At 42.1% G+C, this 24,556-nt stretch overlaps 1 protein-coding gene across 4 annotated transcripts in view; it reads left to right on the top strand.

The window, feature by feature from the left end:
- The first annotated feature begins 4,125 nt into the window (after window positions 1-4,125).
- Window positions 4,126-24,556, top strand: part of AQP11 (aquaporin 11) — a 43,389-nt gene continuing 22,958 nt past the window's right edge. For 2 of the 4 annotated variants that reach the window (XM_044258462.1, XM_044258463.1), the window contains exons 1-2: window positions 4,126-4,882; window positions 13,500-13,616. In XM_044258462.1, the coding sequence (XP_044114397.1) occupies window positions 4,261-4,882; window positions 13,500-13,616 (739 nt within the window). In that variant the 5' untranslated portion in view covers window positions 4,126-4,260. Of the gene's footprint in view, window positions 4,883-13,499; window positions 13,617-19,095; window positions 19,423-20,746; window positions 20,938-24,556 lie in introns of those variants that run through there. The other 2 variants (XM_044258461.1, XM_044258460.1) reach the window with 2 other exon arrangements.

Below are 24,556 nucleotides of genomic sequence, written 5' to 3'. Positions count from 1 at the left end.
ATAAGCCCCTGAGGGCTTGCGTACTGGGAGGATAGGGGTGTTACAGGGGGGAACTGATGGAGACCAGGAGTCCCTGACGTTTAAGCCATTCTATGATAGGTTTCAGGCCCCGGGAGTGGGCTAAGGAAATAGGAAACTGAGCTCGAGAGGGAAACTTGGGAGTTATCCTTAAGCTGTACTTTAACCGGGGTAAGGTGGGAAGCAATGATAGGCTCCGAGGTGTCCCACACCCGAGGATCTACAGTGGGTAGGTCATCTGGAGCAGGGGTCGAGGGAGTGGAGAGGTGTAGGATGAGAGGGGTTGAGGTGGAGGGATGGGAGAAAGGGAAGAGGCAGATAGTTGCCCTCAGTTTCTGGAGAATGTTCCTCCCCAATAGAGGGACCGGGCAGGAAGGAATCACTAGGAACGGTGGGAGAAAGGGAACCCATCCAGGCTACAAATAAGGGGAACGGTCACCCTAGGATTGGAGGAGGTCCCATCGATCCCCATAACAGTAATTGGTGAGGTTTGAGTAAGTCCCGAATAGGAAGGCAGAACAGAGTAGGTAGCCCCCGTGTCCAGCAGAAAGGAGATGGACTTACCCGCTACCTGGAGCATGACCCTGGGCTCGGCCTGGGTGAGAGGGGTGGTCGAGTCTGGGTTTCGTCAGTCGTCTCCAATCCGAGCAGTTGAAAGGCCGGACTTACTGTCTCAGGGGGGTCCCCCACATTGAGGCGCCAAAGATACCCCGAGGTTAGGGCAGTCGGATTTCCAGTGGCCCATCAAATGGCATTAAGGGCAAGACCGAGTTGGCGGCTTTGGATTGGGGCACTGGCGAGCCCAATGTCCCTCAGCCCCGCATTTGAAAAAGGCCCCTGGCGGGGGGGGGGGGGAATTGGTTGCCCCTCTCTGTTGGCTCCCGGAGCCGGCCGGCCACAGGGCTGCTACCAAGGCTTGGGTCTGCAACTGAACCTTTTGCTGGAGTCTGGCTTGTCGTTTAAGCTCACCCGCCTCCTCACGGGAATTAAAGACCTTAAATGCCATTTTCACCAAGTCAGAAATGGGGGTCTGAGGGCCCTCCTCAGCCTTTTTAACTTTCTCCATATATCTGGCACCGATTGAGAGATAAAATGAGTAGCCAGTACCGTGGCCCCTGCAGGAGAGGAGGGGTCCAAGCAAGTGTACTGGGTTAAAGCCTCAGTCAATCAATTAAGAAACATGGCGGGGTTTTCGTCAGGGGCCTGGACAACCTCCCTAATCTTGTCGTAATTAATGGCCTTATTAGAGGCTGCCCGCATGCTGGCTATGAGACATTGGACCATGTGGTCGCGGCGCCGGTGGCCATCTTGGCCATTCTGATAATCCCAACCTGGTTCTACAGCTGGGACCGCCTGGGCTCCAGGTGGCATGGCAGCACCAGTGAGAAGGACCTGATCTGCGTGTTCCCGGGCAGCAGCCTGGATGCGTTCCCTCTCCTCTGTGGTGAGGAGATTTACCACATGTAAATCATGCCAGGTGATGAGGTCATAGGCTTGGCCAGGTATTGGAATTCTTTGATATAGTTATCAGGATTAGCCGAAAAGGACCCCAAGTGCTTCTCTATTTGGGAGAGATCCTACAAAGAGAAGGGTGCATGGACTCAGACAACCGCTCAGCCCCTGCAACCTCCCTCAGGGGACAGACCAGGTCTGGAGACTGATTTCTGGACCATGTTCGAGCGGAGATTGGGGGAGAGGGAGGAGGGTTAGAAGGCGGGGAAGGCTCTGGCTCAGAGCTTTTGGGGGGGGTGTCTGGGAGCCCTGGTTGACGGATAGGCAGTTGGGGGCCCCTTAAAGGGGGCCTGGAGAGGTTTTCAGGGGGTTCGGAGAGAGGGGAGAGGGAAGAGGAATCAAGGTTCTTGGGAGTGGACAGCGGAGGGGCCAAAAGGGGGGTGTAGGCAAGGAATACTTGAGAAGTTGGGCAACCAGACCAGAGTGAGGGTCTAGAGCGTGGAGTCCAAAAGGCCTGGATGTAAAGTGCTTCGGACCATCTGCCTTGGCGCTTACAGAGATTGTCAAGGCCCAGGAGCACCTGATAGTCGAAGGTGCCCTCAGGAGGCCATTTTGATTGGTTGTCCAATTGATACTTGGGCCAAGCAACAGTACGGTTTTGTTTTGTTTTGTTTCACTTCTAAACATAATACTTTATTACATTTCTAGTTATGTCCTTTTGCATGATATATTTAGGACCAAGTAGTTAAGAGAAGTCCTACTTCAGGCTGATACTCTCAGGCTGATTTGGTTTCCACCCCCCACCGACAGAGTGACTCTTGTCCCCCTTCCCCATTTCAGCTTGAGCGCTTGATGTCATGAAGAAAGTGGCAGCTGGCTGGACAGATAAGGCCCAAGTCTTAAAATCCCCCAACACAAACTGACGGTAAGTCTCTTTTCGCTCAGGATCCTCCCCAGGTTAGCGTAAGGAAAGAACACATCCATTTCCAGGGACACCACAGGCGGCTTTCATTTCCCTCAGACCAGGTGGAAGATGCAGAGCGTTTCCCCTACCCCCACCCTGGCCTGTCTTCCTCCTCCTTACTTCCTGGCCACATGAAGTGGCCTCACATGAGACGTCGCCTCCGTAAGTCCTGGTCTAACCCCAAGGTTCGGAGATTGGCCAGGAGACAGCCCAAAGGAGTTTTTGAGTCGAATTTGGACTGCGAGGTCCCCATAGCTCCTTCCCCTACCAACCCAAAATGCGGAGGAAGGCGTCCCCTCCTCTGCGGGCTGAATTGCGGTTCAAGAGAATAGTTGCCTTGGAATGAGGACGTCTCCCAATCCCTCGGAACTACGGGGCCACCTGGTGGCGGAGGAGAGCTCGGCCTGACCCGGCTACTGTTAGGGCAGGGCGCCTCGGGAGGGGTCAGGAGCCAGGGAACACTCACCGCAGCGACTTTCAGAGCCGAGGGAAGGAAGTGCTGAGTCCCAGTCCAGAGGTGGAGGGGAGAGCCACCGCGGGGAGGCAGAGGCTCGATCCCCTCCCGGTTTCGCACCGGATGTAAAGCTTTTTTAGCGAGATAAACACACCAGGTGAAGTAGGCGTAAGGCAAGATTTATTAAAGGCACTCTCCGGCGCAGTTTCAGGGCTCAGGAGAAGGGGAGCCAGGAAAACTGCGACGGGGGGTGAGGAGGGCACCCTCCCTCGAGGTTCCGCAACTCTGGAAAGCAGAGTGGGGATAGTCCCGAGGCAGGGAGAAAGGGGCTTTTAAGGGGTCTGGAGGGGAGTTCAGGGGTCTTTTGGCAAGTTTCCCTTATTTGGATAATTCGCCTGCTCGTTGGGGTCCCATTGGTCCACTGGAGCTGGAGCGGGGGTCTCGGATTTTGCTTGTCAGGGTTCCATTGGTCCACTGGGGCCGGAAGGGGGTGGGGTGTGTGTTTCAGATTCCTGAGTCTTTTGTTTTCCTGTCGGAGCTCAGGTTTTGTGGCGGAAGCTTTCGCCATCTTAAGTAGCCCTTTCTTTCTGCCAGCCCGACATGAGGCAGGTGAAGAAAACTAAGCACAAGGAGACTCAGTTGCATGCCCTTGTTCACACAAGTCAAACCCCGGTTCGTTCAACTCCAAAGTCTACCCACGGCTTCGTTTGACTCCAAAGTCTACTCCCTTTCACCACCCCTGGCCTCTGCGTCCCACCTCCGTCACCTCCCATCTTCTCAGTCGCCCCATTAATAAAAACGAGGCGGTTGGACGAGATTATCTCTAGGAGTGTTTCCAGCCGGACAGTGTTACCATTTTAGGAGCAGGGAAGAAAAACCTTCAAGGTCTTCCCTTCAAAGCAAGTGTCAACTTCGCAGTGAACGCGAACCTTCCCGTTAGGTGCCGGGGCTGGCGTCCTCGGAGCTCTGGTCGAGCCGCTCGCAAGGGCTCACGGGTCCCCGCGCGCATGCGCAATGGCCTCGGCGCCCTCTCAGACCTACGCCGGCTTCCAGTCCTTCAGGGAGGTGGCGGGGGCGTGTGCGTGTCGGACTGACGGTTGGCCCTTTAGCCGGTGCCCTAGCAGAGCTTCCTTTGCCGCCCTTCCCCTCCTCTCTTCCCCGGCTCCCAACACCCTAGCTTCGAGCCGGGGAGGGGAGGAGGGGGGGAGGCGTCCTCCAGCGTGACGCCCAGGGGCTTCCAGCTCGCCCTGAGTCGGTCCGCCCACGGGACGTGAGGAGGGGGCGGGGCTGCAGACTTAGGACTTGGGACTCCTGCCCCGACGCTGCCTCTGCTAGAGCCAAGCAGGCAGTCTAGTCTGGTCAGGAGCGAGACATGACGGCGCTGCGGGGCCTCTGGCCGGAGGTGCAGGACACCTGCACCTCACTGGGGCTGATGCTGTTGCTCGTGCTGTTCATGGGGCTGGCCCGCGTGGTCACCCGGCTGCAGCTGCACAGGTTCATGATGGCCCACACCTTCGTCTTGGAGTTTCTGGCCACCTTCCAGCTCTGCTTCTGCACCCATGAGCTGCAACTGCTGAGCGAGCAGGAACCCGCGCACCCCACCTGGCCGCTGACGCTAATCTATTTCTTCTCGTTGGTGCATGGCCTGACTCTGGTGGGCACCTCCAGCAACCCGTGCGGCGTGTTGATGCAGATGTTGCTGGGGGGAATGTCCCCTGAGACGGGTGCGATTAGGCTGTTGGCTCAGCTGATTGGTGCCCTGTGCAGCAGGTACTGCATAAGCGCCTTGTGGAGCCTGGGGCTGACCAAGTATCACCTCAACGAGAGGACCTTCGTTTGCAGGAATCCTATTCAAGTCGACTTGCCCAAAGCGGTCATCACAGAGGCCATCTGCTCCTTTATCTTCCACAGCGCTTTGCTGCACTTCCAGGAGATCAGAACCAAGCTTCGTATCCACCTGCTGGCAGCACTCATCACCTTTTTGGTCTACGCAGGTTTGTTATTCCCACAAAACACTTGGCACCTCCGGAGCCTCTACGACCTGAGGCGCGAAGTTCTTTACCAAGATACATTTGAAACCCCTACACCTCTGCGATGCCAATATTGGTATCCCCGTTATTCTATACATTTGCAGCCCATTCTTTACCAGTAGTGCAGACATATAGCCTCCATTCAGTGCTTTTTTTGAACCCCAGCAACAGGAGCCATTTCTGTGCTGAAACTGAGATCTTGTGAAATACTGCCAAGGGTTCAAATATCCTACAAAGGGATTGTTTTAATGGTAGAAAGGAAAGATAACTTATCACTACCTCTTTCCTTATGACAACCTGACACTCAGACTGAAAAATGATCATGGGTACCTTTCAATTTAAAGGCACCTTAAAAAGGTGCCTTTCAATTTAAAGTACAGGCAACATGATTGATTAATAATAAGAGTGAGGAGTAGCAATTTTGTAGTTCTGTTTCTTAGTTTTTTCTACAAAATTAAAACTTGATTGAAATGAAAGATTTTAAAAAAAAGTAACTCGAGAAATCTGATGATTTCTTGCAAACCATTGGTTTACTTTGACAGATCTCAGATGCAGTGGATACCCTGGATATCCTAAAGAGGACAAGGAAAAAAAAAAAAAAACAACGAAAGTTTAATGATGAAATGTGTCATTTTAAATGATTGCAATGAAGTAATTTCATTGGGACTATATAAAATGTTTGAGGGGCAGGAATCTAATAAAAGGAAATTAATAGTAAAGGTCTATTTTCTGCCCATTGAAAGTGAAACTATAAGTAGAAGCAAACCTCAAAAGAAAGGCTTCTAAAGGGGCGCCTGGGTGGCTTAGTGGGTTAAAGCCTCTGCCTTCAACTCAGGTCATGATCTCATGATCTTGGGATCGAGGCCCGAGTCGGGCTCTCTGCTCATCGGGGAGCCTGCTTCCCCCTCTTTCTCTCTGCCTACCTCTCTGCCTACTTGTGATCTCTGTCTGTCATATATACAAATAAAATCTTAAAAAAAAAAAAAGAAAGAAAGAAAGAAAGAAAAGAAAGGCTTCTAAATATTTGCTTGACTTCCCAGGATAAAAATGAAAGACTTAACAACCCATCTTCCATCCGATAGATATATTGCTATTCTTTGTGTGTAGACACAGATGGAAAAAAGGGTAGAAGAGAGAGGGAAAGATTTCTGTATATTTCAGGGGTTGATGAATAGTCGCTTATTTATTAAAGTTTTAGGTTTGGGCTAAAGTAGAAACATGCCCTCTATATGAAGATAATCATCCCTCACAAAAAGTAATATACTTATAAAATTAATGTTTTATAGTTTTCCAGGTCATCCCAGTATGAAACCAGAGCTGAGAAACCACTGCTCTTGTCCAGACTTGTGCTGGCCAATTCGGAAGACACTAGATACATGTGATTTTTCAGATTAAAATTAACTAAAATTAAGTACTTGATTCTTCAGTTCCAATAGCTTTATTTCAAGTAGTCAGTAGCCACACATGGCTAGTAGGTGCAATATCAGTGCCAGAGACTGTTTGCTGGGGCAGAACATAATAGAAAATTGTGGATTACTACTGTTACAGAAATTAATAATCTATTATGATCTTCCTTTTCTGTCAATGTAAGGGAGATAAGAGTATTCATTGAGCAATATACTAATAAGCACATAGGAAATTTATATGAGTTATCTTAGTCAATCCTTAGAAAAACTCACTAATGAATACATTTTAAGTAAAGTGAGGCTCACAAAAGTGAAATGACTTGTCCAAGCTCACACAGCCAAAATGTGCTAGAATCATGGTTCAAACTGACACTAAAGCTTATTCACATTACATTATCAGCATTTCTATACTGCACTCCTCAAAAGTAACAAAAATATGTACATACAATTGAACATTATTCAGCCATGAAAGGGAATTAAGTTCAGATAAATACTACAACATGGATGAACCTTGACAGACACAAAGGAACAAACGTTGCAGGACTGCACTTATATAAAAACCAACATATGGGGCGCGTGGGTGGCTCAGCCATTTAGCATCTGCCTTTGGCTCAATCTTAAAAACTTTAAGTTGCTAAAGGATTCTTTTGCCGAATAAGTCTGGCAAACACTGCATTAAACAGATTTTTTTTTTGAGATGTTATTTACTTATTTGATAGAGAGATCACAAGTAGGCAGAGAGGCAGGCAGAGAGAGAGGGGGGAAGCAGGCTCCCCGCTGAGCAGAGAGCCCAATGCGGGGCTCGATCCCAGGACCCTGAGATCATGACCTGAGCCGAAGGCAGAGTCTGAAGCCACTGAGCCACCCAGGCGCCCCTAAACAGATTTTCTATTGTTAAGGCTTTAACAGAGGCTTTTCTATGCTGTTATATATTGTGAAACCCCAAAAGGAGGATATGGAACAATTTTTCAAACTTATGGAATCCTTTTGTCTAGGACTATGTAGCAGAAGAGAACACACTTTGGGTAATGCTACACTAAGCCGTAATTCCAAGTTATCTTCTGTGGATACATCGTAACTTTAGATCAGAATTGTTCCAGACAGAATGAACTGTCTTGGGACTGGGCAAGTTTCTGTCATATCAGAGATAGGTAAGGCTTTTGTAGGAAGGATTTAAGAATGGATAAGGGAGGAAAGACAGGAGAAGGGTCAGCTACTTCAAGTCTCATTATAAATTACTTTGATATGTCTTCTTTTTAACTTTTTTTTTTAAGATTTTATTTACTTATTTGACAGACAGAGATCACAAGTAGGCAGAGAGGCAGGCAGAGAGAGGGGGAAGCAGGCTTCCCGCTGAGCAGACAGCCTGATGCGGGGCTTGATCCCAGGACCCCGAGATCATGACCTGAGCTGAAGGCAGAGGCTTAACCCAGAGCCACCCAGGTGCCCTTCTTTTTAACTTCTAAGGTTCTGTTGTTGGTGGTGGTTTGACATGGTTGTGTCCTAGGATGTGATTTATTAACATGTTAGAGCTATAAAACTATTAGTGCAGATTTTAAGTAAATCTCCTTAATTTTTATTTTGGAGAATTTGGTTCAATGAACAAGGTAAAAGAGAATGGCATTCATTTTTTTAAGATTAATTAATTTATTTTAGAGAAAGAGTTGGGAGGGGCAGAGGGAGAGAGAGAAAAACTTTAGCAAATTCTGCACTGAGCATGGAGCCAATGAGGGGCTCGATCACAGAACCCTGGGTTCACAACCTGAACAGAAACCGAGTCAGATGATCAACTAACTGCGCCACCCAGGGGCCCCTGCATTCATTTTTAATTAGAGTTGGCCCTTGAACAATGCAGGGGTTAGGGGCACTAAGCCCTTGCACAGTCAAAAATCCATATATAACTTTTGATTCCCCCAAAACTTAACTACTAGCCTAGTGTTGACTGGAAGTCTTACGGTTAACAGTTGATTAACACATATTTTGTATGTTGTATATATTATATATTGTATTCTTCTAATAAAGTAAGTTGGGGGAAAAATGTTAAGAAAATCAGGAGAAAATACATCTACAGTACTGTATGGTATTTATCAAAAAAATCTGCATATAAGTGTGCCCATGCATCTCAAACCCATGTTGTTAAAGGGTCAATGGTAAGCACTGAAAAAAATCCGTTATTTTATACATCTAAGTAAGTTGTCTTTATTACTGCACCTGTTCATTACTGTTATAGAATTTTTAATTATACATTGTTTTCTGATGTCTTCTTCCAACAGACAGTAAGCTTTATGAATACAGAAACTAAAATTATTTTATTCATTATAACATATAACCAGGTCTTAGCATTGTGTCACCTGTTACAAATGAAATACTATTCACTTTAAAAAATCCATGTAGAAAAAAATAATATATATCTGAATGTTTTATATTTCATGTCTAAGGGCTTTCAAAATAAGCCTAATAAATTGTCTGAAGAAATTGTAGTACTTTTACTTCATTTCATTATTCCATTCAGGAATTTTTGGTATCCTTGTGAATCATGAAGAATATAGGTAAGAATTTTTTGTCAAAGAAGGGAACTAAGTCCTTTAAATGTTTTCTTTTAATATAAGAACTATATGAAATACTCATTTACAAATGAAAAATCGCTTCAAAGGTCCAGAACATTTATTTATTAATGTAGTGGCTAAGAGCACAGGTTTGGAGTTGTGTTGTACCCTTAGAAGAGATACTTAATTTAGGCCTCATTTCCTCATCTTTAAAATGGAGAATAATAACTATCTATCTCTTAAGACTATTATGATGAAGGGCGCCTGGGTGGCTCAGTGGTTAAGCCGCTGCCTTCGGCTCAGGTCATGATCTCAGAGTCCTGGGATCGAGTCCCGCATCGGGCTCTCTGCTCAGCAGGGAGCCTGCTTCCCTCTCTCTCTCTGCCTGCCTCTCTGCCTACTTGTGATCTCTGTCTGTCAAATAAATAAATAAAATCTTTAAAAAAAAAAAAGACTATTATGATGAATAGAATAACGTATTTCAAGTTCTTATCCTAGTACCTGGCACAAATATTCTAGTCAGTGGAAAGGGCTAGCCTCCACTCTAAATTAGATAATTAACATTCTGGCTTAAAAATGAGTCTTATGGTTTAAACTAGTGTCATTCTGTCCCAGTGAATTTGATTCCCTTTAGGAGTCTTGAGTAACATCAGCATCTAGAATTGCCAGATTTGAAACCTGGACTTTGACACAGTCTTTAACTGTGGTAATTCACCAAGTTCCTGCTATTCTGTAAGACTCTTGACAATCAGCCAGCTCGGTCTTCCCATTGATATCTCCTCTTGGACATATATTATTATGCCTTCTCCCCTTCAGATGTCAATAAACAATATTTTTCAAAGGTAGTTTGTTAGTCCTGTACCTGACTGATGATTCTTTTTAAATCATTCATTTTAAATTACACAATTCATGAACATATTTTGTTAAAAATTAAAACAGTAACAATGAGACCAAAAGTGCCTTTTGACTGCCATCCTCTATGCCTGTCCTCTCTCCTTCTCTGCCTAATCTTCCCACCAGGGTAGTCCTCTGCACATGCGTGTGTGTTGATGTGTTTGTGTGTGTCCTTCCAAACTCTTTATATTATTTATTATGTAGATAAGACCCTATAGAAACTATTATTTAGGTATGTTCACGTTAACATAAAAGGTATTATACCTTACTTTTGCAGTTTGCTTTTCTTGATGGTAGTAGTTGTTCAGTGGTATCTTGGAGACCTATCAATGTTAATCAGTAAAGAGATTTCTCTCATTATTTCAAAACACTGCACGTTATTCCAAATTAATAAGCTTGTTTATTTAGCTATCTTCTTATGGACAGTCAGGTTTTTCCCAGTTCTTTGCTACTATAAACAACTTTGCTATGTCTACTCGTATACAAGTATCAGTAGTTCTGTACAACAGGGAGTTTTTTTTTTTTTTTTTAAGATTTCATTTATTTATTTGACAGAGAGAGATCACAAGTAGACAGAGAGGCAGGCAGAGAGAGAGAGAGAGGGAAGCAGGCTTTCTGCTGAGCAGAGAGCCCGATGCGGAACTCGATCCCAGGACCCTGAGATCACGACCTGAGCCGAAGGCAGCGGCTTAACCCACTGAGCCACCCAGGCGCCCCCCAACAGTGGTTTTCAATAAGAACCCCACCGCCACCCTGTTGCAGGGAACATTCAGGAATGTGTGGAGACATTTTTGGTTGTTAGAGAGTTGGGGAAGATGGATGTGCTGGAATCTAGTGGGTAAGGACCAAGGAAGCTACTAAATATCCCACAATGCACAGGGTAGCCCCCAACAAAGAGCTATCTATATAATCTAAAATGTCAAAGCCAAAGCCACATGTTTGGGGCTTTTTTTTTTTTTTTTTAAGATTTATTTATTTGAGAGAGAGAGAGAGAGAGCATGCACATGAACAGGAGGGATAGAGAGAGAGGGAGACAGAATCCCAAGCAGGCTCCTCACTGAGTGCGGAGCCTGACATGGGGCTTGATCTCAAGACCCTGAGATCAAGATCTGAGCCAAAACCAAGAGTCTGATGCTTAACCGACTATGCCACTCAGGAACCCCTTGGACTTCTGTTGACACAGAACCCACTCCTGATATAAACTTCTGTATCAGCTATTTTTTTCCCAAAGATTTTATCTATTTATTTCAGCAAAAGAGAAAGCATGAGCAGGAAGAGGGGTAGAGAGAGTAGTAGACTCCCTGTTGAGCTGGAAGCCCAACACAGGGCCTGATCCCAGGACCTTGGCTGGGATCATGACCTGAGCTGAAGGCAGACACTTGCCCAAATGAGCCACCCACATGCCCTGTATATCAGCTATAGCTTAAAATCATAGTTTTTCGTGATTCTGTGGGTCAGATTGGAAATTCCTCTGAGACCATTTAGCTGGACAGTTGGTGGGGCTGGAAAAGCTTCACTTATGTGTCCAGCAGTCAGTGGCAACTGTCAGTTCTCCTCTGTGTGGCCTCTTATCTTCCATCATCCTAGACCAGCTTACTTACATGGTCAGGGCACTGTTCCAAGAGAGCAAAAAGTGGAAGCTGATGGGTTTTTTTGAGACCTGAACCTAGAATTCACTGTCATTTGTCATGTTCAGAATTGACATAGCAGGGCGCCTGGGTGGCTCAGTGGGTTAAGCCGCTGCCTTCGGCTCAGGTCATGATCCCAGGGTCCTGGGATCGAGTCCCACATCGGGCTCCCTGCTCAGCGGGGAGCCTGCTTCCTCCTCTCTCTCTGCCTGCCTCTCTGCCTACTTGTGATCTCTCTCTGTCAAATAAATAAATAAAATCTTTAAAAAAAAATTAAAAAAAAAAAAAAAAGAATTGACATAGCATCACTTCTGCTGCATTCTCTTTGTCGATGCAAGTTGCAAAGTCAGTCCATATTCAAGAGGCGAAGGTTGGGGGAGCAGCTTCCACAACATTACACTCAGCAGATTTGGTGATGTGAGGACTAGAAGATAGGGCAAGTGAAGTAGTTTGAATTTTAGGATGGTCTAAGACTGATGGATAGTGTTCTTAGACCTAATGGAAATAGCAAAGGCCTAATGGGAACACCAAAATAAACTAATTATGAGAGCAGTGGGTCAGTCTATTTTTACTTATGCATGTCTCAAAAAAAAGCACAGGTCACTTGTATTATCATAGCATATATTACACTGTAATGTAAAGACCTGTATAAGTCCTTATCTTTTGCCCATGATGTCTACTATATAGGAACTCAACAATTTTTTTATTGAACTGAAATGACCACCTACAAACCAAACAATTTTGTTGGTCCTTGGCAGTTGCAGGTTTAACATTCCAGGATTGACTATTCAAGACTGATTCTGAACATGGTATCTTTTATAATTGCTGGGACATGAGTATGAATCATACTGTGAGGCCTGTAAAACTCTTAGCCATGGAGTGAACTTAGTTCACTGCTCAACACCTTCATTTTGACACAGCTTCAATATTTGCAGTCTATCAAGTATAATATCTCATTAGTGAAATCTTATGAAAGGGTTGCTAAATTTCCAATTTTACTGCATTTTATGAAGACAGCATGCTATAGTGGCATATGTCAAGGTAAAGTTTGTGAAGATATCAGGATATATCTCTGTGGCTGAATCAGAGGCCAATGGGTATGCCCAAACTTCTACACAGAAGTAGTAAGAGAAATGTTACTCTCTCAGTAATATTCTTAGGGTATGTTCTGAAAAGCTGAGCCACAGATCTCATCCATTTGAAGAAGTCTAGCCTCCTTGGCTTTTCCTTACTTGCTTGTGTGGCCAGAACTAAACTGCTAGGCTCCACGTCAGAGAGAGAACCTGGGTGCAGAGCTGGATCATGAATCCTGAAAAGTAATCAACAGAATTTTTGCTTACCTTTCACAACTATACACGATCACTTTTTTTATTTAAAAAATTTTGGGGGTGCCTGGGTGGCTCAGTGGGTTAAAGCCTCTGCCTTCGGCTCAGGTCATGATCCCAGGGTACTGGGATCGAGCCCCGCATTGGGCTCTCTGCTCAGAGGGGAGCCTGCTTCCTCCTCTCTCTCTGCCTGCTTCTCTGCCCACTTGTGATCTCTGTCTGTCAAATAAATAAATAAAATCTTTTAAAATAATAATAAATAATAAATAAATACATGATTTTGTAGCCACTTTATTAACATAATTCACATGCCATTCACAGTCCCTTCTTCAGGGCTCCCTCTGTTGACAAGTAAAAATGGAGCCAATGATAATACTTTGGTCCATTTTTTGTTTTCAACATAAAGGTATACTTATGCCCAAGAGGATCCTAAGGTATTGTATCCATTTTAAGTGTATTTTCATTATTTATTATTTTTTCACTTACATTGATGAATGTTAAAAGATTGGCAGCCAAATCTCCTATTTCATAAACTTGAAGGACCAATAATAGAACAGATTAACTTTCAATATGCATTCTATAATATATAGGAAAAGCACTGGATTAAAACTCAATGTCCTAGCCCATCATAATGTATAATCTATTTTTATATTCTATAATATGTCAGGTGATTCTGCAAAGGAAGATTATAGCATAAGAACACTTAAACACCTAAAATAAAGTAGTTACAAGAAAATGCAAAATATATGGTTTGGTATCACTCTGCTTAAAATGTATTACAGGAGGAAGTCTAACAGGAGCTGTATTTAATCCAGCTTTGGCACTTTCACTGCATTTCAAGTGTTTTGATGAAGCATTCCTTCGGTTTTTTATAGTATATTGGCTCGCTCCTTCTTTAGGTAAGCATATTTTTATTAATATGATTACAAAATTAGGGTATCTTAAAATGATACGCAATGTCACTTTAACATGTCAATTTCCAAAACCATAATAGGGACAAAAAAGAAAATGAAAAAGATGGTTAGCATACCTGAAATAATACTTTATTTGTACAGTATCCTTTAAAACTTTTTCTTCAAAAAAATAAAGTTATCTAGTTAAGGGTAGTCATTTTCAGGTATGATACCACTTTAAGAAACTCTGATATATAGACCAAAAAACTGAGAAGTGATTCCTTCCATTAAAAAAAAACATTTCTTACTAAAGGGAATTTCTTTTTTCAAATTTGTGAGTTCCAGATAAAATAATGTTTAGCTCATTTGACTCATTTTGCAAAAGAGCATCTCATGAAACAATGGATAACTGTAATAAGTATAGTTTTTAAATTATCCACAATTGCATTCCTGTTATTTCTGTCTGGGTCAGATATATGAAACTTCTCTTACTTTAATATGCATTTGTTTTTTTAAGTTATCAGCATTTCTTGATTTTGTTTAGTCACCTCTTAGAAGCCTGATTATAAATCGTAACTATAAATGACTGTGAGGATGCCCGGCCTTTATTAGTTCATCATTTTTATCCACTTTTAGCATTTTGTTTCTTGTTGCTCATTTCTGTTTAAATTCTGTTAATTTGGGGGCACCTGGGTGGCTCAGTGGGTTGAAGCCTCTGCAATCGGCTCAGGTCATGTTCCCAGGGTTCTGGGATCGAGCCCCACGTCAGGCTCTCTGCTTAGCAAGGAGCCTGCTTCCTCCTCTCTTTCTCTCTGCCTGCCTCTCTGCCTACTTGTGATCTCTATCTGTCAAATAAATAATAAAAAATCTTAAAAAAAAATAAATTCTGTTAATTTAAAAACATTTTTAAAAATTAGGGTACATATAGAAGGGAACATTGGCACAGTATGTTTGAAAACCCAGCACACTTAACTCCTCACATTCACCTTCCATGCCTTTATTTCACACTTAAGACCTATTTTGCTCTGTAATAAAATTAGTGGACCTAAACATGAAAAATATCAGAAAAAGTTTGTATTTTAAAATGCTAACAATGGCAGTTATTTTTCAGTTCTAAAGATTGCTAGTGTTGGGACACCTGGGTGGCTCAGGTGGTTAAGCAGCTGCCTTCGGCTCAGGTCATGATCCCGGCGTCCTGGGATCCAGTCCACATCGGGCTCCTTGCTCGGCGGGGAGCCTGCTTCTCCCTCTGCCTCTGCCTGCCATTCTGTCTGCCTGTGCTCGCTCGCTCTCTCTCTCTCTGACAAATAAATAAAATCTTAAAAAAAAAAAAAAGATTGCTAGTGTTTTCTAATAACTTTTTAAAAATTTCTCTTGATTTTTAAAAAATATTACTTATTTGTCAGAGAGAGTGAGAGGGAGCACACAAGCAGGGGGGAGCAGCAGGCAGAGGGAGAAGCAGGCTCCCGCTGAGCAAGGAGCCCAATGTGGGTCAGAGGAGTGAGTAACTCTTGATCTCGGGGTTCATGAGTTTGAGCCTCATGTTGGGTATAGAGATTACTTAAAAAAACAAACAACAACAACAAAAAACCTTTAAAAAAAGAAGTATATCATCCATTACTTAAAATAACACTAAAATGGAGGTAGACCTTTCCAAAAGAATTTTTATTTATTGTTTGTTTGTTTTAGAGAGAGAGCACGTGAGCAAGTGGGGTAAGGGGGCAGAAGGAGAGAGAATTCTAAGCAGGCTCCATGCCCAGTGGAGATCCTGATACAGGGCTTAATCTCATGACCCCAAGATCACGACCTTAGCTGAAATCAAGGGTCTGATGCTTAAATGACTGAGCCACCCAGGAGCGCTTCCAAAAGAATTATTAAAAGGAAAAAAAAAATCAGACTGACACTTCCTTTTCCTTTTTTTTAAACTAATCTTTATACCCAACATGGGGCTCAAACTCACAACTCTAAGATTAAGAGTCACATGCTGTATGGACCAAGCCAGCCAGGCACCCCCAGAAAACACAGCTTAAAGCAAAAAGTCATGCAGGTGCCTGGCTGTCTCCATGGAACATGGGACTCTTGATTTCAGGGTTTTAAGTTCGAACCCCATGGTGGGTATAGAGATTACCTTTTTTTTTTTTTTTTTTTTTAAGATTTTATTTATTTATTTGACAGAGAGATCACAAGAAGGCAGAAAAGCAGGCAGAGAGAGAAGGGGAAGCAGGCTCCCTGCTGAACAGAGAGCCCAGTGCAGAGCTTGATCCCAGGACCCTGAGATCATGACCTGAGCCCAGGACCCTGAGATCACGTCCTGAGCCAAAGGCAGAGGTTTATCGCACTGAGCTACCCAGGTGCCCCCTGTAGAGATTACTTTTTTAAAATCTTTAAAAAATGTTTTCTAGCCCAAATCATTTCATATATTCTTCCTGGAAGAACATACTGGAAAAAAGTCTCATGATAGAAAAAAGAGGAGAAATCACTTCTGCTCCTTTACTACCAGAGAGTAGTAGGGTGGGGAAAGAGACTACATTCTGTTCATGTTAGTATAGTCCAGATAGGAAGGTAACATTACTTGTAGCTATTACTGAAACATTTTATGGAACCACTTACCCCCGAAAAATCCAAACACCCAAAGAAAAAAGTATGTATTTATTTTGTTTCTTCATATTCAAGGAATCTTTTATAAATAGCATTGGGATTAAACTTTTTAGCAATTATCTCTGGCCTTAATTGACTTGTTGAAAATATACAAAAATTCTTTGTTGGCCTAAGGATTTCCCAGCTTTTCCCAAACAGACTTAACTAAAACTTCTTATAGCTCTTGGTTTAAAGAGGTTTGTTCCTACACTTGTTTAAGAGGTTTAGGAATGAAAAGCAATACAAGAATCCTTAAATAGATATAGATAAAAGATATACGTGAATAAATGGCACTTTTTAGAATATTGAATTCCAGTTTGACATTAGATTTTGTCATTCACTGAAGTTACGTTTCCATTGGCAAAACAAACAAACAAAAATGGCATCAAATGAAGCTAACGCCAAACTATAGGAAGGATGGGAAAAATAAGAAATTATAGTTTTAGAGGCACCCGGCTGGCTCAGTAGCGCATTTGACTCGTGATCTTGTGGTTGTGAGTTGAAGCCCCATGTTGGGTGTAGAGATTACTTAGAAATAAAATCTTAGGGAGCATCTGGGTGGCTCAGTGAGTTAAGTGTCCAACTCTTGATCTCAGCTCAGGTCTTGATCTTAGGGTCCTGAGATCAGGTCCTACATCTCAGGACCCTAAGATCAAGACCTTGTGCTCCACACTGGGCATGGAGCCTACTTAATAAAGAAAATAAAATCTTAAAGAAATTTTATTTTTACAAGAGTCCTTCAAACAGCCAAATAAAAGAGCATCAAATAAACAAAACCCTGTTGAAGCTACATTAGGTGATGCCACTGAGTGAGACAGAGGAGTCATCCCAAGATATCTTTCCCTTCTTGACCAAGTAGGGAGCAAACTATTCTTAGAAGCCATACTCCTTGTTTTTCTTGTTTCTTTTCATAGCAGAGATAATTATAATTTTTCTAATGGCTCTTGCCATCTCTCCAAAAATTAATTTAAAATAGTAGAAATGTGACTATAATAATACGTATAGAATTAAGTCTGTAGGGGTGCTCAGGAAGTTAAGCACCTGCCTTTGACTCAGGTCATGATCCTGGGGTCCTGGGACTGAGCTCTGCATTGGGCTCCCTGCTCAGTGGGGAATCTGCTGCTCCCTCTCCCTCTGCTGCTCTCCCTGCTTGTGCTCTATCTCAAATAAATAAAAAAAAATTTAAAAATTAATTCTCTAGTTTACAGATTTCATATAATGAAAACTTTTGGAAAACATTTTCAATGTAATATCTTATGCTCTAGTTCTGACTTTATAAAGAAAATGTCAAATTTTGTGGGTCAGTTAACATATAGGTTGTTTCTTTCCTTTTTTTTTTTTTCCTTTTAAAGCCTTTGGTTGCAAAACAGACTCATCTTTCAAAGGTGTGTTAAGCTATCCAAATCCTAGTCAAACGAGGAGTAAAAAAATATCATATCTGCATGTGACAAAAACTCATTCTTAATCTGAGTTTAAACTAATTTAGAGCTTTAAGCCTAAATATGTTAAGATAAAAATATTATTGCAGACATCCCTTTTTTTTTTTTAAAGATTTTATTTATTTATTTGACAGAGAGAGATTACAAGTAGGCAGAGAGGCAGGCAGAGAGAGAAGGAGGAGGAAGCAGGCTCCCTGCTGAGCAGAGAGCCCGATGCGGGACTCGATCCCAGGACCCCGAGATCATGACCTGAGCTGAAGGCAGCGGCTTAACCCACTGAGCCACCCAGGTGCCCCAGACATCCCTTTTTTAAAAAATATTTTATTTATTTATTTGACAGAGATCACAAGTAGTCAAAGAGGCAGGCAGAGATAGAGAAAGAGAGAGAAAGGAGGAAGCAGGCTCTCTGTCAAGCAGAGAGCCCGATGTGGGACTTGATCCCAGGACCCTTAGATCATGACCTGAGCCAAAGGCAAAAGCTTAACCCACTGAGCCACCCAGGTGCCCCCAGACATCCCTTTCAAGACAGTGATTTGAGCCTTACGGCTGTCTCCCCCAGCCCTATTTCCCCACCAAAAAATTAACCAATAGCCACATGTTAGATTTATCTGGTGTGACCTCAAAAATGAATATTTACTAATATATGACACTTTACTTTTTACATATTTTCTCTTTTTAGAAAAAAAGATTTTGTGTATTCATTTGAGAGAAAGAGTGAGGGAAAGAGTGGGGGAAGGGGCAGAGGGAGACGGGGAGAGAGGCTCTCAAGCAGACCCCATGCCAAGCGGAGCCCAACATGGGGCTTGATCCCAGTCGGACGGTCAACTGACTGAGACAGGCAGGCCCCACATATTTTCTATTTAAGATATAAATATAAAAGTTCAGCATTGAAATTTTGTTTTAGACATTTTGCTTGGAATAGCTCTAAAAGCTATTAACACTGTGAGTGATGAGGAAAAAAAGAGAAGAAAGAAGTGTTTGAGCATTCCAAATGAAAACTCAAGAGTGCTTTCAGTTGCCTTATTCTCCCAGTATATACATCTCTGAGGCATGGAAGGACACAGTGTTGCTATTTTAGAGAAGAACAAATGGACCTAAATCCAGGATTTCTCACTCAGGAAATCAGTAATGGGGCCAGAACTAGAACTCCAGATCTATTTATCCTTTCAATTCACTGTTTAGATCCTTCTCGTTATACCAGGTACATACTGTTTTTAAGGACTCATGGTTGAGGAAAAATGTGAGAATGTTATATGAAAAAATATCCATGTGTTTCATGTAGAATTTATGCAGCTAATTCTTTTAAACATAGATTTCCAAATCTCTAGGTATATAATCTTAAATTATAGACACTGAGTGATTATCAACATCCTTAGATTGTTTTTATTTTACTCTGTTTTGTCTTTCAGGTATATTGTTGATGATTTTGATGTTCAGCTTTTTTCTCCCATGGCTGTATAACAACCATACAATTAATAAAAAGGAATAACTATTCCAAAAGACTCAAACTAAGTTACAGGACAGTCAAGCTGGATGTGATAAAGATTTTATCACCTCATATTCAACATACTGGCTGCATTGGACTCATCAATGTTTAGCTTCCTTTGAGGAGGTGCCTTGTAGTCATCATCACTGGAACTTAAAAATCCCAATTACTGTGAAAAGGAGATATCCTGTGTTTCTCAGTTAAGACTTGTTCTTTTGACTGTGTATTAAATGCTGCTAGAAAAAAATTAGGGATACCTGGGTGCCTCAGTTGGTTGAATGTCCGACTCTTGGGTTTGGCTCAGGTCATGATCTCAGGGTCACGAGATCAAGCCCTGCGTTGGGCTACATGCTCAGCGACGAGTCTGCTTAGGATTCTCTCTCTCCCTCTCCCCTCCCCAGCTCTCTCTAAGTAAAAAAATAAATCTTTTTTTTTTTTTAGATTTTATTTACTTGACAGACAGAGATCACGAGTAGGCAGAGAGGCAGGCAGAGACAGGGGGAAGCAGGCTCCCTGTTGAGCAGAGAGCTCGATGTGGGGCTCGATCCCAGGACTCTGGGATCATGACCTGAGTGGAAGGCAGAGGCTTAACCCACTGAGCCACCCAGGTGCCCCCAAAATAAATCTTTTTTAAAAAAAGACTCATTATGTTAAATATACATCTCAAGTGATAATTACTAATTTTGACAAAAAAAGGAGCACAGGTTGACCAGAGAAAGAGTGTGTATCAAATCTGACCTGAATGAACAGGATTATTAGCCAAAGTAGGACTAGTCATGCTTACAGACCTAGAGAGGGTAGATTTCAGCCATTATGTCACACAGTGATACCATCAGCAGTGTCATCTATCAATAGGAAAGTTCCTTTTGGAAATAGATTATATATCCACTCATATTCGAGTGGTTTCTTAAATTTTAAATATACTCTAATCTAAAATATTTTTTCTAAATAGACAATCTCACTAGCTTTAGGCAAGTTGTTATCCCTTAACAAAATAAAACAAACTGCCCATACAAAGTCAAGAGGTAAGCTTTTCACATTCTCATTTGATCCTAACGGCTGCCTTATGTAGCAGGTAGGGCATGTATTTTTAATCTCCATTTTACAGATAAGGAAACTAAGTCCAGAGGGTTTTGCTGCCCTGTGGTCAAAAAGAGCCAAATACCATTCTTAGACTTCTATTTCAATACAAAAAAACTTCTCAGTTATCATTCTGATTAAAGTAAAATTGAAGGTTTTTAAGCAACATTAAAGATTTTATGTTAAAATTTATTTAGGAATTAACTAGTGTTTTGTTTTGTTTTGTTGGACTTAAAGAGCCTCTAAGTTTTCTTTCATTAGATGCTTCCTTTTATCATATGAGGTCTACTTTTCATTAAAAATTCTGGCTATAAAGTTAAGTGTGTTTCTCTTCCAAGGAAATTCCATTATGAGGGTTAGAACTGAAAGTAAAAAAAAAATATGGGGTGAAATCAGATATGTTTGAGTAATAATCAAACAACTGATAAACTGTCAGGTAATTTAAGTGCTGTTTGGTGATCAGCTGGTCAAAGTCACTCCCTTTACACCTGCAGATTGGACTGAACGGAAGCAGATGACCCAGCAAGGCAGCCAGGTTGAGGATCATGGACTTTGACTCATGAACTTACAGATACTAGTCTTTATTTTAAAAAGCACAGTTCATAAAATTGTGATGACTAAATACAGTTTATTTGGCCTGCACAATATTTTAAAATAAGTAAATAAAAAGCTAGTGTTGTATGTAGTCTTTTTCACACAAAAATTCAGTTCTGGATTCTCAAAAAAAAATCCCAAAGATCTGGCAATACTAGGCCTGAATCCTGTCATGGCAACATAAAATAAAGGTTGTTCCCTTTAAAATGATCCCACTGCCACTCCCTATGTCTTCCAAACATGGAGCTGTGTTTCAACTACTATTTCATGAGACTCTGTGGTTTAAGAAAAATGAGTATTAATTTGTGAAAACACCCAGCCCTCTACACGTGTCAGAATTTGAGACTATAGATGACAGTGCTTCCCCTGCAGCCCTCTGAAATGGTAGCTCTTTTCTCCACACCACCTCTGATACCACTGGGCCTGGAGGTGGAACAGGTTCCTCTTTCTTCCCTCCATTAAAAACCTGTCATCAGACCATGCCCTCCACCACCTGGATACTTCTAACTGCAATTTTCTACCCTCTATTGCCCTCAGTTCCCCCAGGTCCTATAAGAACTTCGTTCCTGTTTCACTCTCAGCCTCTACGCCACCATTCCAGTTACAGTTCTTGAGGATTCCAATACCCACAAAGATGATTCTTCCAGTGTCTTGGCTTCCCAGTTCATTGGCTGAACCTGAAAGGCTTTTCAATATTTTTTCTTCTGTTCTGCCTCAGCTACAACTTTTGGTCATAACCTTAAGCTTGTTATTACCAGTAACTCAGACTCTTCTATCTCAAACCTCTAACCACTAATAATTTTAGTCACACTTTTGTGAAGATAAATTGCTCATATTTGCACTACACACTATAAAGGCTCAGACTGCTATATTTTTGGGTAACCAATATTTGCTTTTCTTCATAATCCTGTCAACTACTTACTGCTGCTATTGATATGCCTGATGCAACCACCCCTTTCTCCTTTTCTAACCTATTGTAAGCCTAAAAACTAGATATTCAAGTATACTGGACCTGTCTGTAAAGTAGGAAAGAGACTTGCAGGGAAGGCCAAAAGGTTCTATGAGGAAAATGCATAAATTTCATCACATCTATTTTAATTGCTCAGCAGATTTTTAAATTTCGGATTTCTCAGATATATTCTAAGTGTCAGTTAACACCTATCTGCAGCTTCTTCTTTCTGTTAAGAATTATTGCTGTAGGGGTGCCTGGGTGGCTCAGTGGGTTAAAGCCTCTGCCTTCAGCTCAGGTCACCATCCCAGGGTCCTGGGATCAAGCCCCACATTGGGCTCTCTGCTCTGCGGGGAGCCTTCTTTCTCCTCTCTCTCTGCCTGATTTGGTCTCTGTCAAATAAATAAATAAAATCTTAAAAAAAAAAAAAGAAAAGAAAAGAATTATTGCTGTAGGGGCACCTGGGTGGCTCAGTGGGTTAAAGCCTCTGCCTTTGGTTCAGGTCACGATCCCAGGCTCCTAGGATCAAGCCCCAAATTGGGCTCCCTGGCTCCCCCCTCTCCCTCTGCCTGCCCCTCTGCCCACTTGTGATGTCTGTCAAATAAATAAAATCTTAAAAAAAAAAAGAATTATTGCTGTAATAATTATTGTGTAATAATTAACATTTTTGAGCCATTTTCTAGGCACTGTCCTAACTATATTCATGATTCATATAATCTTCAAAGTAGTCATTTAAATCTTAAGAATTAGCCTCCAGACACTTCTATTTACCCTTATCCCTGAGTTATATACTTCTATTTTCCTTATCTCTTTTTTAAGATTTTATTTTATTTATTTATTTTTTTAAAAAGATTTTATTTATTTGTCAGAGAGAGAGCGAGCGAGAGCGAGTACAGGCAGACAGAGTGGAAGGCAGAGTCAGAGGGAGAAGCAGGCTCCCTGTGAAGCAAGGAGCCCGATGTGGGACTCAATCCCAGGACGCTGGGATCATGACCTGAGCCGAAGGCAGCTGCTTAACCAACTGAGCCACCCAGGCATCCCTAAGATTTTATTTTTAACTAATCTCTATACCCAACATGGGGCTCAAACTCACAACCCTTAGATCAAGAATTGCACACTCCACTGACTGAGCCAGCCAGGTGCCATATTCCCTTTATCTTCTTAAGATTATGTTAATAACAAAAATTCTGACTAGGTTCACTGCTCTCCGAAGTTTTTCTCACTTCTCATCTGAAATTACGAAGTTCTCCAAATTACATACTGGTTTTACTTATGTATATATAAGAGTGAGATGCTAGGGAAAATGTTTGTTTCAGCTCCTTTGTCAAAGAATGGCAATAATTCTATTAGAATCCTCATAAGGGATTTGCTTGGAATTATTTCATATTAGCCACAGAGGACGGGTACTGGATACAGAGTCATCCATTCTAGAATTTCTTTTCAAACAGGATTTCCACAAGAATTAGCTACATAGAAAGGATATTATCTGAAATTCTGCAGGTAAATAAAATTCTTTCTAAAGTATTTAGTATCAGGGTGCCTGGGCAGCTTAGGCAGTTGATGGTCCAGCTCATGATTTCAGTTTAGGTCATGATCTCATGAGTCATGAAATAAAGCCCCACCCCCACCCCCACAGGCTCCACGCTCAGTGGTGAGTCTGCTTGAGATTCTCTCTTCCTCTGCCCCTCTCCCTCCTCATGCTCTTGCACTCTTTCTCTCTCTAATAAATAAATCTTAAGGAGCACCTGGGTGGCTCTGTTGGGTAAGCTGAAACTCTTTACTGGGATCATGGGATTGAGCCGGATGAATGGCTCCATGCTCAGCTTGGAGTCTGTTAGAGATACTCTTTCCCCACTCTACTCTGCCCCACCCACCCGCCAATGATCTCACGCTTTCTCTCTGGAAATAAATAAATAATAACTTAAAAAATCTAATATCTCTCTGAACAATGAGTAATCACACTTGTTTTCCTCTAAAAGTAAAAGGCTATATACCATGACCATCTATCTATGCATCATCTCTCATCTTTACCAGTACTGACAAAGATCCTAACAAGATTTCAAAATACACAAATGTACATAGATTTAAACAAGCTTATTTGAAAAGTATTAATATCTGACAAATTGATCTAAGAGAGGAGAAAACTCACTGAGATCATTTTAATGAATATATTTTTTATTTTCTTTTATTTTTAAGATTTTATATAATCTTTTTATGTAAAGATTTTATGCTCTACCAACTAAGCCAGCCAGGTGCTCCTGTGAACACATTTTTTAAACAACAGAATTTAGAACAGATAACTACTAACACTAGCTTTTATGGATAGTTTAGATGGCTCACATTATGGGGGAAAATCTCCATGGCTTTTCTTTAAATTTCCTCAACATCAAGAAATAGGAAGAAAATCATTACAGTAACATTAAAATTAAGCTCAGATAGAATCAAGAAATGTTGGCTTGGGACGCCTGGGTGGCTCGGTTGGGCGGCTGCCTTCGGCTCAGGTCATTATGCCAGCTTTCTGGGATCAAGTCCCACATCGGGCTCCTTGCTCGGCGGGGAGCCTGCTTCTCCCTCTGCCTCTGCCTGCCATTCTGTCTGCCTGTGCTCGCTCTCTCCCCCCACCTCTCTCTGATAAATAAATAAAATCTTTTTTAAAAAAAAAAAGAAATGTTGGCTTTTGAGCATTATGAATTTCATTTTTATGAAGTCTGACCTGATCTTTCTTTTTCACCTATTTTCTCAGTTATAGGCACAACTAATA

Source organism: Neovison vison, chromosome 7 (genome assembly GCF_020171115.1).
Source record: "Neovison vison isolate M4711 chromosome 7, ASM_NN_V1, whole genome shotgun sequence".
Lineage (NCBI taxonomy): Eukaryota > Metazoa > Chordata > Mammalia > Carnivora > Mustelidae > Neogale > Neogale vison.
The sequence above is the reverse complement of the archived record's forward strand: the minus strand, read 5'-3'. Positions and strand labels throughout refer to the sequence as shown.